Below are 15,187 nucleotides of genomic sequence, written 5' to 3' on the forward strand. Positions count from 1 at the left end.
TACACAGTAATTTCTTTCCTGGTTTTCTCATGATCCCCCCTGTAATGGAATCCTCCTCCTTTTATATCCCCTTTCCTTCTTTCATCTTAGCCGTCCACGTGTAGATCAGATTGCTAATCTTCCTGATACTTGTCCCATTAGCACATTCCTGAAGTCTTTGTGGGTAACTATGAGGCTAGAAGTCACTGTTCAGATATCACCTTCAAATTATTGCGGCCAATTGGTTAGGTGCAGTGCATTCAATATGGTGGTAGCAACTTTCTTCCTAAATATTTCTCAATTCTCTGTTGACTTACTTCTCTCTGCATCTTATCCTCCCAAGCACGGTTGTCCATTGCCCAGTACTTGATGGGTGGTTGGACTTCAAGCTTCCACTTTGTTGGCTGAGGAAGGGTGGCTCCTCGGACAACATCACCTATTTATTATGACCAGACCTCTTCCTCGGCTCAATAACTTACTTACCTTCACTAAAACTTGTCTATGCTCGGGTTCTTTGACGTCCTCTGGTGTGGCCCACAGCCCAATATCCTTCTCTGGGCCTTTCATCCTTACAAAAGCCCTTCAAAATTCTACGTTGTCTCTCCTCGGGGAAAAGTAGAGCTTTGATTTTAGGTTACTATACCTCCCACGCTTATGATATTTCCTTATCTGCAATGGGCACACTTCTAACACTTCGGCATCTGGGACGCTTCAACATATACTCCACACGATGCCTTGTCCCCCACGTTCTACTGTATGATGAAAATAATACGATGGAGATTTTCTTTGGGGGCTTCGAGCGGGAACTTTCCCGCTTACTTTCCCCTCCTATATAAATTGCTCGAAGAATCTAGATGCCCCACTTTTTGAATCTTCAACTTTCAAGAACCAGTCTGAGGTGCTCTTTCCCATATTTTTTTAAGTAACCTTCAGCCCACCTACTTATTTTTAGGACCTTTTCTTCCTCGGCCTCCTAATTTACACCCTATTCTTCTAATATTCTCCACTTACGTCTCAAATGGGTAGATTTGCTAGCTTAGCAGACACCTTAGAAGGCATAGAGAGCTTTAAGGCCCGTTATAACATACTAGCTGGGGTTTCGATCCGGCATTGCCTTCAAGGAGAATGGCATGCCATGAGATCAGAAGGAGAGGTGGTAATCCCTATGATTGCCTTTATAGAGGGAGGGATGAGGATCCTTATGGTTAGAGTAACTAGGGACTTCTTGATTGCCCACCAATTCTACCCGACCCAATGTTCCCCAAAGATGTTTAGGATATTAGGTAGTGTAGACAACCTCAATGAAAATATGGGTGTAAACTTCACCCATCACAACTTTAACTAGGTGTATAATTGTCAGCTCCTTAAGATTCAGGGATACTACCTTAAAACTAGGGTTCCTGACGTTAGACTCATCTCATGTCTCCTCGAAAATAACAAGAGCATGGATCAAGATTTCTTGATTGTCTCGAGTGAATGACATGATGGACTTCATTGCCCAACACGAGAAGGGAAACCAGGTGGGGTACTTAGGTTTAGGTGCACTGTTCTACCCATTTGAGATGTGAGTGGAGGATATTAGAAGAATAGGGTGTAAATTAGGAGGCCGAGAAAGAAAAGGTCCTAAAAATAAGTAGGTGGGTTGAAGGTTACTTACTAAAATATAGGAAAGAGCACCTCGGACTGGTTCTTGAGAGTTGAAGATTCAAAAAGTGGGGCATCTAGACTCTTCAAGCAATTTGTATAGGAGGGGAAAGTAAGCGGGAAAGTTCCCACTTGAATCCCTAGAGAAAATCTCCACCGTATGATTTTCATCATACCGTAGAACATGGGGGACAAGGCATCATGCGAAGTAAATGCTAAAGCATCCCAGATGCCAAAGCGTCAGGAGTGTGCCCATTGCAGGTGAAAAGACGCCTACACATAAGGAAATGTCATAAGCGTGGGAGGTACAATAACCTAAAATTGAAACTTTACTTTTCCACAAGGAGAGAAATAGTAGAATTTCGAGGGGCTACTGTAGGATGAAAGGCCCAGATAAGAATACTGGGCTGTGGGCCGCACTTGCGGACGTCAAAGAGCCCGAGGACAGACAAGTTTTAGTGAAGGAAAGTAAGTTATTGGGCCGAGGAAGAGGTCTGGTCATAATAAATAGGTGACGTTGTCCGAGGAGCCACCCTTCCTTGGCCAACAAAGTGGAAGCCTAAAGTTCGACCATCTATCAAGTATTGGGCAATAGACAATTGTGCTTGGGAGTATAAGTTTCAGAGAGAAGTGAGTCAACAGAGAATTGAGAAATATCTGAGAAGAAAGCTGCTACCACCAAATTGAATGCTCTACACCTAACCAATTGGCCGCATTAGTGTGAAAGTGATACCTGAACAGTGACTTCTAGCCTCACAACTACCCACAAAGATTTCAGGAAAGTGCCGATGGGACAAGTATCAATGAGATTAGCAATCTGTTCTACACGTGGGTGGCTAAGATGAAAGAGGGAAAGGGGATATAAAAAGGAGGGGGAGTCCATTACATGGGGGGATCATGAGAAAACTAGAAAGAAATTACTGTGTAACTAAGAACTTAAAATTTTTTATAAGTCTGAGAGAAATATTTAAGAACATACCATCCTCGGACCTAACCGAGGAGTATTTTTCTTTTCAAACTTTTTGTCTAATTCATTCTTACACCAACTAGCTTACTATGATCTATACTTTAACTCATTGAACGTTCATTAACAAGCTTACTCTCTAACAAATTTATTGTTTTGAGCTTATTGGACCACTGTCCAAATCTCTTGGGTTGTGGATCAAAATGTGTTCTTAAAAAAAGAATTCAAGTAAAAAAAGATTTGTAATTTTTTTTAAAAAAAAATATGAAAACAATTAAATACTAGCCCAAGCACTTTACTAGAAAAGCTTATATTTTAGTTTGTCAAAGGGTATTAAAATGAGGATATGATTGTGACTTTAAATAAAAATTGAATTTTCCAAGTCAAGAGAGTGATCACAATGAGGGGGTGCCCCGCTGACTTTTAAAAATTCCCTCCTCTCTCTTATAATTTTCATAAAAATGTATAATATTACTAAATACTAATGGCTCCCTATCTTAAAAAAAAAAAATAATAATAAATAAATAAAAACATATACAATATATTTAACTTGACTCCCTTAAAAAAGATTATGGTACCACCACTGATCTTTTTAAAAGGAAATCCGCGAACTCTCCTAATGGGATTTTTTTATATATTTTATTTTATTAAATCATAATGGGAATTTAAATGAAATTTATTCTAATTGTATTTGTAAATGAAATTATGTTCAACTATTTAAAGAAAATTTAATTTATCAAGGTCAACTAAAAGATAAACATTTTTTATTTTATATATTAATATAAATTTAATTTATGGGAACATATATATATACACACGCACCAAGGTCAACCAAAAATTAAATATCTTTTATTTTATATATTATTATAGATTTAATATATGTATACATATATTACAGATTAGCAAATTTTTATTCTAAAGATAAACAATATCCTCCTTCTCAAAAAAAAAAGAAAAAGAAAAGAAAAGAAAAGAAAAACAATATCCATATAATTGTAGATTCATTTATTCAACTGATTTATGGAAGAAAAAAGTTTGGTTCCAAACATGTTTTGTGTTATCTTACTCCAATTTTATGGTGATAAGGAATGACTACAAAGGTTAGACCTTTTCGTAGTGATACTCTAATTATGTAATATATTATAAGCCTGTTTAAAAAACTCTATATATTATTTTCATGTTTGTGTGTGTGTGTGTGTGTGTTTTTTTTTTTTTGATTTGGAATAGGGGAAGGGGAAACCTAGACTGAATACTTAGCAGAATGGAATAAAGACTTAAACTCACACGCCAACTCCAAAATTGCATGCGGTCGTTAGAGTCGCGGAGTGAGTTATAAATTCATCTCCGAACACAGACCTAAGTGATGTGGGACATGTTTGTGTGTTTTGATAAATATTATTGTTTCCTAAAAAAAAAAATATAACATATGGTGATTAAAGAAACTATCCATATGTAGTTTTGGTCACATAATTTTTTTAATGAATCACATGACTTGTTTAATACAATGGATAATATTATAACTCGTCATGTAACAGATTAAAAAAGATACTTATAAACATATTTAGAGTTAAACTTTGTTTTTTCTTAATAGAAAACACGTTAACTTTTGCTACAAAGAGCCATGTATGTGAAAATCTACAAAAACAAAATTCAGAAAAAGAATTCCTCAAATACACAATTAGATTTAAAAGAACTTTCTTTTAATCCAAATGTATAATGAACTACAAAGTAAAGTCTTCCGGCACTTTTTAATTTTAAAAGTATATCATTGGAGAAACTAAAAAGTGAACAAATCTTATAGGGTGTGTGTGGGTGCCTGAGGACCGAGGATGAAGCTGAAGGGTTGCAGCATTGACCCGAGGACTGAGGATGAAGTTGAAATATCGCAGCATTGACGTGGAAATGCTGCCAACCATGGGCCTAACGAAGGAAGCCGCTCGAGAAGGAGAAGAAATGAATCATGGTACTTTGTGGTATTCTAAGTGGGAGCTAGGATTTGAAAAGAGTGGAAGTCAGTGGACAGTAGGGAAGCTTCTGGCCTGGTGTAGCCAGTTGCATCCACATTAAATGGTAGACAACAGTTTTATTAGCCGCATTAATGAGAAAGTGACCTGAACAATGTAAGCCACAACTAAGCAAACTCCTTCCACCATCTTCTTTAAATGTGAAAGGTAACAAGTGTCAAAAAAGGAAGGAGGTTAGGTAGAAATGGATGGTGGAGATGTGATGGAGGTAGATGTATATAAGAAAAGGGGAGAGCATTGGAAAAGAGATAAAAAAAAAAATATAAAAGAGAGAGAGAGAGAGAGAAAAGAAATCAAAAGGAAGAACATTGAGAGAAGAAAGTGAACAATATTACTTTTATACAGACTTAGTCTTCTCGAGAGAACTTGAGGAGAGAGGGATAGCCATTTGTTCCTTAATATAAACCTTATTTTTCCTAGTTGATGTCCTCAAGCTAAGCCCTCTGTTTTTGTTCGTTCCCTTCTTTTACAAATTTTATTGATTTGGGCAAGGATTGAAAGGCACGACCCACTACTCTAAGTAGGCCTGGACCACATATTTTTCTAGCCCCCACAGTGTGTTTGGCATTGGCTGAAAAAGTCATTTTTTTACTATTTAACTTATTTTTGCTACTATTTAGCTTATTTTTGTAGTAGAAGTTATCACTTAGAACACACCCAACATTTGTATTATAAAAAACTGAACAATTCTAAACAAATTCAAGCGAAATTGAGCTGCCCCGTTACCAAAACTGGACCACAAAAAAAAAAAAAAAAATCAGAATTTAATAACACGTGCTCTTCTTTTTTTCATAAACCAAAGAACCTAAGATTCTAGAAATAACATGATTGACAAAGTTGGAGCCAAATTTTGTCCTAACATAGTTATAATTAAGATATTGCAGCTGCCATGGATCATACTTATTAGTATAATAATAATAACGAATAATGATTCCTATAAAATAATAATAATAATAATGAATAATGATGTGAACAGGAAGAGGCAGCAACACATTTCCTACATAAATAGTGATTCACTAAATATGAACGCCACTTTGTCATGCCGGCATCCTTGCAAGTACAACGCCCTTCTATTTCCCTCAATGTTGGCCACCTATGTTATTTGCTTGAGAAAGTCTATGCAGACAAAATATATATATATATATATATATATATAAGAAATGATTTTATATTTGTTGACGTGGTAAACTGTTAATTATATAAGTAAAAAAACTATGTTGGCTCAGAAAACTAGTGAAAACTTGTCAACTTAACATACATTAAAAAAAAAATCAAATTTGATGTGTATGTAATACTAATATTACTCTATTTGCTTATAGACTCATACTTCAATTTGATAACCCGTCTTCAAATGAAAAGAAAATAAATAAATAAAGTATGGCTAATAGAAATAGAAACCCATTTTAATCTAATTAATTTATGATATGTAGTTGATTTTGACTCCACCAAGTTTAGTCAATCTCGTACCCAAGTTGACCCGCTCATCAAATCTTTATTATAAATTTAAACTTAGCCTTTTTTATTATGATCTTATTTTCAATGTAAGTTTATAGACTTTGCTTGTCAACTTGATGAACAATTGTCAAAAATAATTGTTTTCAATGTCAAAAATACTAATAATATCAAGTAACTTTTTTCATAAGTTCATTACATGTTTTCTTCTTAATTATTTACTTGTTTTTTCTTTACCCAACATGTCATATTTTATTCATAAAGCTGTAAAATGGTTTGAGTTTGGTTGTTTAAAAAAACAAACATTTTAGATTATTTACTCATGTAAAACCTTTTTTTTTATGAAAAAAAATAAGTAATGGGGAGCAACTTGAGTTGGTGCCTTCCACCGACGTGTGACTATAATGACACTGTACCCACTAGGCTTGGGTCTGTAGAAACAAGAGATTTAGATGAGCCATACCTGTGTACCTAGCTCCATCGAGGACACTAGTGAGTATGAGCCGAGAGCATAGAGTTATTTTCCAGGTGCTTTTCATTGCGGGATTCGAACCCGAGACCCCCACCTCTCAAACCCTTAGGAGGGAGCTCATAACCACTAAACCAACCACCCTCGGTGGTCTTATGTACAACTTTTTAAATGACTTATTTTTTAGTACAACTATAATTTTGTCAATATCTCACAAATAAGCTTTTAGAAAGGAAATTAATTCAAAAACAAACTCAGTTTATATTTGATTCAACTTTATTTCATGTTTAACATATTTATACATTTTATTTTCTTATATATTTTTGAAATTACTATACTACTGGTCCATTGATTATAAACTTAAGGATTTATATATTATTTAACTTTTATCTTTGAGTGTTTTTTTTTTTTTTTTCCTTTTTGGTTCTTTCATTTGTATAGAAAGAAATACAATTTTTTTTTTTTTTTTTAGGTATGTGTAAAAAAAATATGAATCACTTGTGACTTGTTAAAAAGGATCACGCAAGAGTCATAGGAATTGCAACATATTTTAGTCAAAATAAATTTCTAACCTAAACTCAATTTGACTAGAACCCAGTCAAGTCAAATTTGAACATAACTGACCCAACTCGTTTCATAAAACTATATTTACTTGTCAAATTTGGTACCCACATTTTTTCCACTGGGGATTGGCCATGTCCATCATTGGTTTTAATAATTTCATTTTAATCTAGATTTCGGCCAAGATGGGGATATATCCCTTTCGCACAAAACATGTAGCAAAATACCCCTATTCTGAAACTATTTAGAAAAATGCCCATGTTTTAAACTCGATTTTCTAAAAATTGAGTTTCAATAAAAAACTTGATTTTTAGAAAATCGAGTTATAGGCAATCAAAAAAAAAAAAAAAAACCCCCACTATATGGAACTCAAGTTCCATTTAGATTTTTTCAAGTAACTCGATTTTTGCCAAATCAAGTTTTTCATTGAAACTTGATTTTCTAAAAATCGAGTTTCAAAATAGGGGTATTTTCCTAAATAGTTTTAGAACAGGGACATTTTGCTGGAACTTTTGGGCAAAAGGGGTATTTTGCCATTATTGCCCTAGTTTTCTAAAGGATAAGTTCTAATATCAACAAGCCATATGGAGTGAATAGAAAGAGTTAGAAGGGATAATTTCATTTTAATCCTAATTGTATGGAGATATGGCTGGCTGCTACTGAAGGAGATATGATTAAGGTGGACGAGCTTGTTTATTTGTATCGTTTAAAGGAGTCCAAGGAACATGGGTACTTTGAATTGGTGCCTTGGGAGAGGAAGACTAGGATTGTCCAGGATCTGCCCTCGTCATTCAAATACTGCAAGTCTCGATTCTTTTTTGTGTCCGGGGATGAATGAGAGACTCCCTTTGGTGAGGTTTGGGGTGATCTCCCTAGGTTGCTTCGTTGGTGGAGAACCCCGAGTCTAGATGCATTTTTATTTCTACCAGTCCTTTGTCCTTCATTCTTTTCGTGTTCATTCTGTTGTCACTAATTCTTATGTTCATTGTCTCATGCAGTTAAGAAACGACCCAAACTTAAGAGCAAGTACAAGCAATGAGTTGAGGCTGCTATTGAATACGCGAAGTCAATTGACGATTTCGAAGATTTGATCGATCCTCGTACTTTGGCTTTGTACTGCCTGGGCTCGAAACCTTCTGCCTTCATCTTGCGCACAATTGAGATTGAAGAGAAGAAAAGTAAGCATTTTAGTTCATCATTGATTTTGCCCTCGGTTTTTTTTTTTTTTTTTTTTTTTACAAGTGTTTCCTTTTTGCAGGAATGACAACCAAATTTAACCAGGACATGTATGTGAAAATAAGGTCCAAAAAGAACAAGCCTCTATTGAATCTCGGGAAGAGGACAGTACGCGTCGTAGAGAAGGGGGTTTTCGTTACTCCAGCTGCCCTCGGCACTGAGATGATGAGGACAGCTTCTTCGGCCATCTCGGTCGAAGAGATTACTCCAATCCGGAAGAAGCGACGTGTGGCCAACAAGGGTAAGGAGAAGGCTGATTTACGCTCGTCCAGCATTTGGGACGACGCTGAATCCACTATGGCAAGGGCGCATGAGGTCATCACTACAGAGGATTTGAAAGTTTTCTCTGGCACGCCCCCCAACAAGATTGTGGGTCGTCATATTCACAAACTCGTCTAGGTAATGTACTTGTTCAATTTCATTCTTTCCTTTCTCTTCTTTTTGCATCGTCCTAACAATTTCTTTTCAAGTGTTGGGGGAGAGTTTTCATATCACCTCGGAGTATCTTACTTAAGAGGCAAAGGTTGGGTCCATGGTGTCCTAGGTGGAGGCTTTGGAGGCAGAAAACTCCAAATTGAAGAGGGATTTGATAGCTGCCACGGATGAGGCTAACGTCGTTAAGGAAAAGGCTAAGGTCCTATCCTACGATTTGAGGGTGAAGAAACAGCTGACTCTAGAGAAGGATGAGCAGCTTTTGGCCACGAAATAAAAAATCAAGACGATTGCTGCAAAGTCTGTGGAAGCCTTCTAGCTGACGGAGGAGTACAACACCATCCTCTTTAGCTGGTACTTCAAAGGTTTCGAGTTCTTGAGGTGGTATCTCGCCAAGGATCCTGTCGGAGTGGACTTTGAGAACCTAGACCTTGAAGAGGTGGACAAAGAAATAGCAACTGACGAAGCCTCTCAATCCGCTGCTCCTGAGGATGACGCTCCTAGGGACGCTTTTCCACCTTCAGCTAGTGATGACGTAGCTGCTAATACCTGAACCTGTCTTGCTTCACGTCTGCCACCTCTTTTTCTTTTTCCTTTTTTTTTTTGTGATCTTTCGTTTTGGGTGCCCGGTGTGTTTTGGGCTTTTTAATTCTACTTTCAAAACAATAATTTCATTCTACTTTAAGAACAATGTTTTTTTTTTTTGGCCCAATGTTTATGGGCTTTTAATTGTAATTATGACACAATGCTGGTTGCCTATTGTTTTGTGGGCCTTTAATTATATTCGTAATTCTATACCTACTTGTTCTCATTCTTGTCTTTGCATGATTTTTGTCTGCTTCGTTCCTTTAGTTATTTCTTCTGCATCAATAACTTGTGTTGTTGTTGCTTAGCTAAAATTTTTGTTGCGATTGACCATCGTTGAAGGGGTATTGCCTCGTCAGTAACTTACATCCTTCTAGGCGGAATCTTGTTACTTAGTCGATCTTTGTGATTTTCACCCATTGAAGGGATTCTGTCATCTTTAGCTCCGTCAGTAACTTACATTCGTCTAGGTGGAATCTTGTTACTTCGCCAACTTTATGGTTGACTTACACCCATTTAAGGGATCTTGTCATTTTGACATCGTCAGCAACTTACATCCGTCAAAGTGAAATCTTGTTACTTGGCTAATTTTTGGCTTTTAGGCTGCTAGGTTTGCTTGCATTGGCTGAATAGTTCTTTTATTGCTTTAAAAAATGAATAAAATTGTTTATTATATCTATTGGTTGTACTTCTTCAAATGTTCAATGTTCCATGGTTGTGGCAGCCTCTACCCGTCTAAGGTCTCCAGGTGATAACTGCCTTATCTAGAGTAATGGATGACCTGGTAGGGTCCTTCCCAGGTTGGGCCGAGTTTCCCTTGGGCAGGTCTTTGGTTGCCGGAGTGACTTTGCGTAGGACAAGGTCACCTATGTCAAGTCGTTTGAGTTTCACTTTCTTGTTGTAGTACTCGACCATCTTTTGCTGATACTTCGTCATTTTGTTAGAAGCTTCGTTTTTGACCTCGTCCAAGCAATCTAAGTTGACCCTCAGTTGATTGTCGTTGCTTTCTTTGTGGAATGTCTCTCGTCTGATGTTGGTGATTCCCACCTCGACTGGGATCACTACCTCGATGCCATAAGTGAGTCTGAAGGGGGTTTCTCCTGTTGGGATTCTTGCCGTGGTCTTGTAAGCCCACAAGACATTAGGAAATTCCTCCAGCCATGCTCCCTTAGCGTCGTCTAACCTGGCTTTGATGATCTTGAGTAGTCTTCGATTAGTCACCTTCGTCTGTCCATTCACTTGTGGGTGTCCTGGGGATGAGTACTGTTCTTGATCCCTAGACTTAAGCAAAAATCCCTGAAGCCTTGACTGTCGAACTGCCGCCCATTGTCTGATACAATCGTCCGTGGAATCCCAAATCTGCAAATTATGTTCTTCCATACGAAGTTTTGGATTTTTGCTTCGGTGATGGTTGATAGTGCCTCTACTTTAATCCATTTTGTGAAGTAGTCAATAGCGACTAGTAGAAACTTTACCTATCTCTTACCTCAGGGTAATGGACCGACAATGTCAATTCCCCATTGTGCAAACGGCCATGGTGAGGCTATCATCATTAGTCTCTCTGCTGGGAGGCGCTGGACATTCCCAAACCTCTAGCATTTGTCACATTTCTTGACGAGTTCCTTCGCATCCACCTGTAAAATAGGCCAGAAGTAACCTATTTTGATAACTTTTCTTATCAAGGATCTAAGGCCTGCATGGTCTCCGCAAACCCTTTCATGGATCTCTTCCAGAATATATTTGACCTCTTCTTCGTCGACGCACTTCAAGTAGGGCATGGAGAAGCCTTTCTTATACAAGGTGTCGTTCAAGGTCATGAACCTAGCTGCTCTCTTCCTAACCTTCTTGGCCTTCTTGATGTCCTGTGGAAGGTGTCCATCTTGAAGGAAGGATAGGATTGGGGTCATCTAGCTGCTTGTGCTTTGGATTACGAAGGTAGAGACTTCTTCAATATTGGGATGTTTCTGGACTTCCATATCTAAGCCCATGCTCGTTGGTCTTTCTTCTGACGATGCTTGTTTTGTGATCTCATCTGCTATCATGTTCTAGCTTTTGGGGATTTGCACGAATTCCACCCTATCAAACTCCTGTGTTAAGTGCTTCATCAGCCTAAGATACTTTTTGCATTCTCTCCTCCTTTGCTTCATATTTCTATTTTATCTGTCCTACTACCAACTTAGAATCACTCTGGAGGAGCAAGTTTCTAGCTCTTAATGCTTTCCTGACCCTTAGCCACGTCAGTATTCCTTCGTACTCAACTTCATTATTGGTGGCCGGGAACTTTAGCTGAATCCCGTCTAAGCATTTCACCTTCTAAGGTGATGATGATGACCCTCACTACTCCCTTCTTTCAGGCTAACAAACCATCAGTTTGTACCATCCATCTTTTTGCTTCGTTTGGTGCATTGTCCTCGTCTGGGATAGTGAACTCGGCGATGAAGTCCACTAATGCCTATGCTTTAGTAGCTATCCTGGGGTGATTGCCCACTGGACCATTCTCCTTACCGCCTTGGGCTTGTTCATAGACTTCTTGATGGGTTGATCCATCATTACCAAGATGAGATTCGCCTGAAAATAAGGTCGCAATTTGCATGAGGCTACTATTAATGCAAATGCAATCTTCTCAATCCTTGGGTACTTGGCTTCTGCCCCTTGGAAAGCTTGATTGACGTAGTAAACTGGGAGTTGTTTCCTATCCTCTTCCTGAACCAGGGTTGCGCTTACGGCTGTGGCTGATACTACCAGATACAAATACAGGTTTTTCCCCTCCTTGGATGGACTCAGGAGGGGTGGATTGCTCAGGTAGTGCTTGAGTTCTTGAAAAGCTACCTCACATTCATCAGTCCAAGCAAGAGCTTGCTTCAATGTCTTGAAGAAGAGTAAGCATTTGTCCGTCACTTTAGAGACGAACTTGTTGAGTGCCGCTATCCTTCTTTTTAGCTTCTGGACTTCCTTGACGGTCTTGGGTGATGCCATGTCAAGTATGACTCGCACCTTCTCAAGGTTTGCTTCTACCCCTCTTTGGGACACCATGAATTCCAAGAACTTCCCCGAGGCTACTCCAAAGGCACACTTACTGGGGTTTAACTTCATCTGGTACTGCTTAAGTACGGCAAACGTCTCTCTGAGATCGTCCAGAAAAGTAAACTCTTCTTTACTCTTGACAAGTATGTCATCCACGTATACTTCCATGTTTCTCTCGATCTGCATGCTGAACATTTTATTCACTAGTCTCTAGTAGGTTGCTCTTGCATTTTTCAACTTGAAGAGCATTACCTTATAGCAATAGAGTTCTTGGCTCGTGATGAAAACAGTTTTCTCTTAGTCTTCTTCAACCATCTTTATCTTATTGTACCTCGAGAAGGCATCCATGAACGTCAGTAGTTTATGCCCTATTGTGGAATCCACTAACTGATCTATCAATGGTGGAGGGAAACTATCCTTTGGACAAGTTTTGTTTAGGTCCATGAAATCCACACACATTCTCCATTTTCCATTCGCTTTCTTCACTAGGATGACATTGGCGAGCCAATCTGGGTAATAGACTTCTCGGATAAAGCCTGCTGATAACAGCTTGTTTACCTCGTCTGTAATGGCTTAATTCTGTTCTGGAGTGAAGACCCATCGTCTTTGCTGTACGGGCTTCTTCTCGGGGTCCACGTTTAGCCTTTGTTGGATGACTTTTGGGGATATGTCTGGCATGGCCTCATGACTCCATGCGAAGACGTCTATGTTCTCTTTGAGGAACTAGATGAGCTTTTTCTTCATATCTGCACTCATGGTCGTCCCTACCCTGGTGGTCTTCATTGGTTCCCCGTCTACCAGCTCCACAGTTTCTAGGGCTTCCACCTTCTCCTTTTCTTTTTCCTCGATCATCCACGTATGGTTTTTCTTAGCTGCCAATACTGCTTAGTAACATTCCCTAGCCAATACTTGGTCTCCTTTTAGTTCGCCTACTCCGTTTTTCGTTGTAAATTTCACCTTCAAGCAATAGGTGGATATGGCTGCCTTACAGCGGTTGAGTGTGGGCCTCCCAATGATCACATTGTATGAAGAGGGACAATCTACCACCAAAAAATCCAATTGACGAGTCAACTATCGTGGATAAGATTCTACTGTAACCGTTAATGTCACTATGCCTTTAGGATATACCCTGCCCCCACTGAAGCTAATGAGGGGGGATTCGAAAGGGCGCAACCTTCCTGGATCTAGTTTCAACTGTTGAAAAGTGGAGAGGTAGATGATGTCTGTGGAGCTACCATTATCTACGAAGATTCTCCTGGTATTGAATCCTTCTATTGTGAGCATGATGACCAAGGGGTCGTCATGAGGCTACTTCACTCCTCAAGCATCTTTTTCAGAGAAAAAAATGTCCATGTCGGTTTGTCTTTGCTTCAAGGGGGTATTCTGTGGATGCTGTTCACTTGCCTCTGATATGATTTCTTGAGAGATCTGAACGACCCTCCTGTGGATGGCTTGCCTGTGATCGTCTTTATCTCCCCGATCACGCTTGGCGGATGTTGGGACGTATAGTCCTCGTCCCTTAGTGAGGCTTCGCGCTTGTCCTTGTCATCGTCCCTGGACCTGCTAGGTTCTCCCTTCTTCAAAAACCTCTACAATTTCCCTTTTCGTATGAGTTCCTCTATCTGCTCCTTCAGGTCTCTGCAATCTTCTGTGTAATGGTCGTGATCTTTGTGGAAACAACAATACTTCTTCTTATCACGTACGTTGGGTGACGAGTGTAATGACTTAGGCCATTTGAGGTAGTGCTTATCCTTAATCTGCGCCAAAATTTTGTCAACAGACATAACTAATGGGTTGAATTTTACTGTTCAAGGAGCTTTTTCGTCTTTCCTTTTACCCCCGTCGTTAGTCTGATGATCTGAGCACTCCGTTTTTCGTCCTTTACAGTCATCTTCTTTCCTTCCTTTTTCACTGGTTTTCTCTATGTCTTTTATCGCAGCTAAGGCGTCTTCAGCGTTCATGTACTTCTGTGCCTTCAGGAGCATCTCTACCATCGTCTTTGGCGGATTCTTCGCGAGTAAGACCACGAACTCCCTGGATTTCAACCCGGCTTTAAAGGTTGTTAGCTACACCTTGTCATTAGCTTCATCGACCTCTAAAGTTTCCCAAGTGAAATGCTTCGTGTATGACCTCAGAGTTTCCTTCTCTCCTTGTTTGATGGTGAGTAAATGGTCTCCTGGCCTCTTTGGATGCTGTCTTCTGACAAAGTGGCGTAGAAAAGAACTGCTCAACTGCTTAAAGCTGTTAATGGATGATGTTGGTAACTTTGTGAACCATTCCCTTGCAGCTCCTTTGAGAGTGGTGGGGAAAGAACAGAATAGTATTTTGTCTGAGGGCTGTTGGAGACCTAGTGTCGTCTTGAAAGTGTTCAGGTCTCTGCAATCTTCTGTGTAATGGTCGTGATCTTTGTGGAAACAACAATACTTCTTATCACGTACGTTGGGTGACGAGTGTAATGACTTAGGCCATTTGAGGTAGTGCTTATCCTTAATCTGCGCCAAAATTTTGTCAACAGACATAACTAATGGGTTGAATTTTACTGTTCAAGGAGCTTTTTCGTCTTTCCTTTTACCCCCGTCGTTAGTCTGATGATCTGAGCACTCCGTTTTTCGTCCTTTACAGTCATCTTCTTTCCTTCCTTTTTCACTGGTTTTCTCTATGTCTTTTATCGCGGCTAAGGCGTCTTCAGCGTTCATGTACTTCTGTGCCTTCAAGAGCATCTCTACCATCGTCTTTGGAGGATTCTTCGCGAGTAAGACCAAGAACTCCCTGGATTTCAACCCGGCTTTAAAGGTTGTTAGCTACACCTTGTCATTA

At 39.1% G+C, this 15,187-nt stretch overlaps 1 protein-coding gene across 1 annotated transcript; it reads right to left on the minus strand.

Annotated features, from left to right (window-relative positions):
• Positions 1-10,081: 10,081 nt before the first annotated feature.
• LOC126691005 (uncharacterized) lies at positions 10,082-11,253 on the minus strand. Its single transcript, XM_050386090.1, has 2 exons — positions 11,059-11,253; positions 10,082-10,705 (listed from the first exon to the last, which is right to left on the minus strand). Exons 1-2 carry the CDS (start codon positions 11,251-11,253, stop codon positions 10,082-10,084), a joined length of 819 nt encoding a protein of 272 aa, XP_050242047.1.
• Between the last annotated feature and the right edge of the window lie 3,934 nt (positions 11,254-15,187).

Source organism: Quercus robur, chromosome 7, assembly GCF_932294415.1.
Source record: "Quercus robur chromosome 7, dhQueRobu3.1, whole genome shotgun sequence".
NCBI classification, from domain to species: Eukaryota; Viridiplantae; Streptophyta; class Magnoliopsida; order Fagales; family Fagaceae; genus Quercus; species Quercus robur.